We start from the raw sequence: 2265 nt of genomic DNA on the forward strand, positions 1-2265 counted from the left end.
ACGGTATTCGTATACTTTCTATTTTCTAGTTTTTGTTAATACATTTTGGTTCTTTTCTTTTATGTCACCTATTCATATTTGATCAGATATAGAAGTTGACGGGACCCTCTTGGGGATGGCCCATGGTGACGGGGAGCCGAGAAGGAGGCCTAGAAAATGTTTCCCGCTCTCAGGTATGATTGTGGTGATCAACTGAATATGGGCCGCATTGTTTCTCCTGATGTGCAGCAAATGCTTCTGTCTACATGGATCTTTGTGTGGGGCAATCAAACAGTGTTGGGGATCAGCTGTCTCTGCGGCAGCTCAGCAGCCTCTTCACATGCGTGAACACCTCCTTTAACTTCAGTCCGTACACCACGGGGTTCAGTACAGTAGGTAATAGCATCATCAGGATGGAGGTGATGAGAGTGGTGTCAGATTCTCTGTTGCTCTGCAGGCGGCGAAGCATCAGATCTAAGTAGACGCTGATGGAATAGTTAAAGAAGACGAGCAGGTGAGGAAGACAGGTTTGTAGAGCTTTGCTGCTGAAGCTACGTGAGCGCCGCAGGCAGATGAAGAGGATCCTAGCGTAGGAGAAGAGAATGAAGGCGGCAGGCAGGAAGACGATAACGGCTGTGAACAGCAGAAGTAAAAGTCCACTCAGCTGCGCTGCAGCACCAGCGCAGCTCAGGGTCACAAGGCTGTAGATGTCGCAGTAGGCCCTGTCGACCTGCGCCCTGCAGATCGGTAAGCGGCTAGCCAGCAGCGTTGTGACTCCCCCTAAAATAGCAGGCAGCATCCAGCAGAGAAGCAGCATCAGCACCACCTTGGCAGGAGTTACCAGCACAGCGTAGTGCATCGGGTGGCAGATGGACAGGTAGCGGTCAAAGGCCATGGCCGACAACAGCATGAAGCTAGCTCCACCAAGAGAGGAAACAAAGAAACCCTGGCACAGACACAAAGTCCGGGACACCTGCACCAAGCCGGCGCCGGACAGCAACAGATCAGACAGAAGTTTAGGATAAATCAGTGTGCTGGCTGTGAGAGAGTTCAGCAGAAATGATGCCACGAAGGCAAACATGGGCCGGTGAAGAGCTTGCTGCGAACAGATGATATAAATCACCAGAGAGTCACTGAACAACACGAAGAGGTACAGCAACAAAAACACGAAGAATAAGAGCGAGCTGTGGCCAGACAGCGAGGAGAAACCGACCAGCATCAGGGACGAGGTCACGTTAAACCCTGCTGACGTCATGAGGAGACCCCACCAAACAACACGCTGTGACCTCAGGTCAACAACAACAACAACAGAGCTAACCAACCTGTTAACATCTAAATAAAGGATATAACATTAGTTTATATCACATTGACATATACAGTAGTAATAAGGAAACTGGAATATTTAGAACACACATTTATTTAACATTCATATTTAAAACGTGTATTCATAGAATATGAATTCACAGTTAATTAATCAGATACTAAAATATCTGCTTTGACATTAATGTATAGGTCAATGATAAATATCTATCACGAATCAGAAACAGGCAAAAGCATCATCGCAATGAACACGAAAAATGAGAAACATGACATTAATATATGTGAAATTAGTCATAAACCAGCAGAACAATCATCACAAGGAACACGAAACATGAGGAGAAACGGACCTGAATCCACCTGTTAAAATATTAATACATACCATTATGCATCACCACAGTGAACCATTGAATGTACGTGAACACGAAACGTGAGAAACATGAGAAAGAGACCTGACTCCACCTGTTTCAACAAATGTGTTAATACATACACAGAACATTAATAGTTATAAGATTAATTTAAAGAATGTTAATATATGATTAGTCATGAAAACAGAGAAACATAATATATATTTATATAACATTAATATATACAGCATTAATATAAAGTACATATTTAGTTTCATAATGAATCAGGAAAAGGCAGAAAGATTATTACCGTGAACACGAAACATGAGGAGAAACTGACCTGAATCCAGCTGGTGAAACATTTATGTTAATACATACACACAACATTAATAGTTATAACATTCATTTAAAGAATGTTAATATGATTAATCATGAAAACAGAGAAACATAATCTCAGTAAACATGAGGAGAAGCAGACCTGAATCCACCTGGTTAAATATTAACGTGAATATATAACAATAATGTAAGAAACATTTATACATAGGACTTCAAAATAACATTTATAAGTGAGATATTAAACTAAGATTAGCACAAGGAACACGAAACGTGAGGAGAAACTGAC

The 2265-nt window shown here is 41.9% G+C and overlaps 1 protein-coding gene across 1 annotated transcript; it reads right to left on the minus strand.

Moving 5' to 3' along the window:
• Positions 1 to 283: 283 nt before the first annotated feature.
• LOC117443167 (olfactory receptor 6N2-like) lies at positions 284 to 1198 on the minus strand. Its single transcript, XM_034079118.1, has one exon. The coding sequence runs from the start codon at positions 1196 to 1198 to the stop codon at positions 284 to 286; it is 915 nt and encodes a 304-aa protein (XP_033935009.1).
• Between the last annotated feature and the right edge of the window lie 1067 nt (positions 1199 to 2265).

The sequence above is a fragment of the Pseudochaenichthys georgianus genome, unplaced genomic scaffold, assembly GCF_902827115.2.
Source record: "Pseudochaenichthys georgianus unplaced genomic scaffold, fPseGeo1.2 scaffold_549_arrow_ctg1, whole genome shotgun sequence".
Classification (NCBI taxonomy): domain Eukaryota; kingdom Metazoa; phylum Chordata; class Actinopteri; order Perciformes; family Channichthyidae; genus Pseudochaenichthys; species Pseudochaenichthys georgianus.

What these genes read in the sequence shown, in the direction of transcription:
- LOC117443167 (XM_034079118.1), bottom strand. Translation starts at nt 1,198, where the DNA reads ATGCTGGTCGGTTTCTCCTCGCTGTCTGGCCACAGCTCGCTCTTATTC.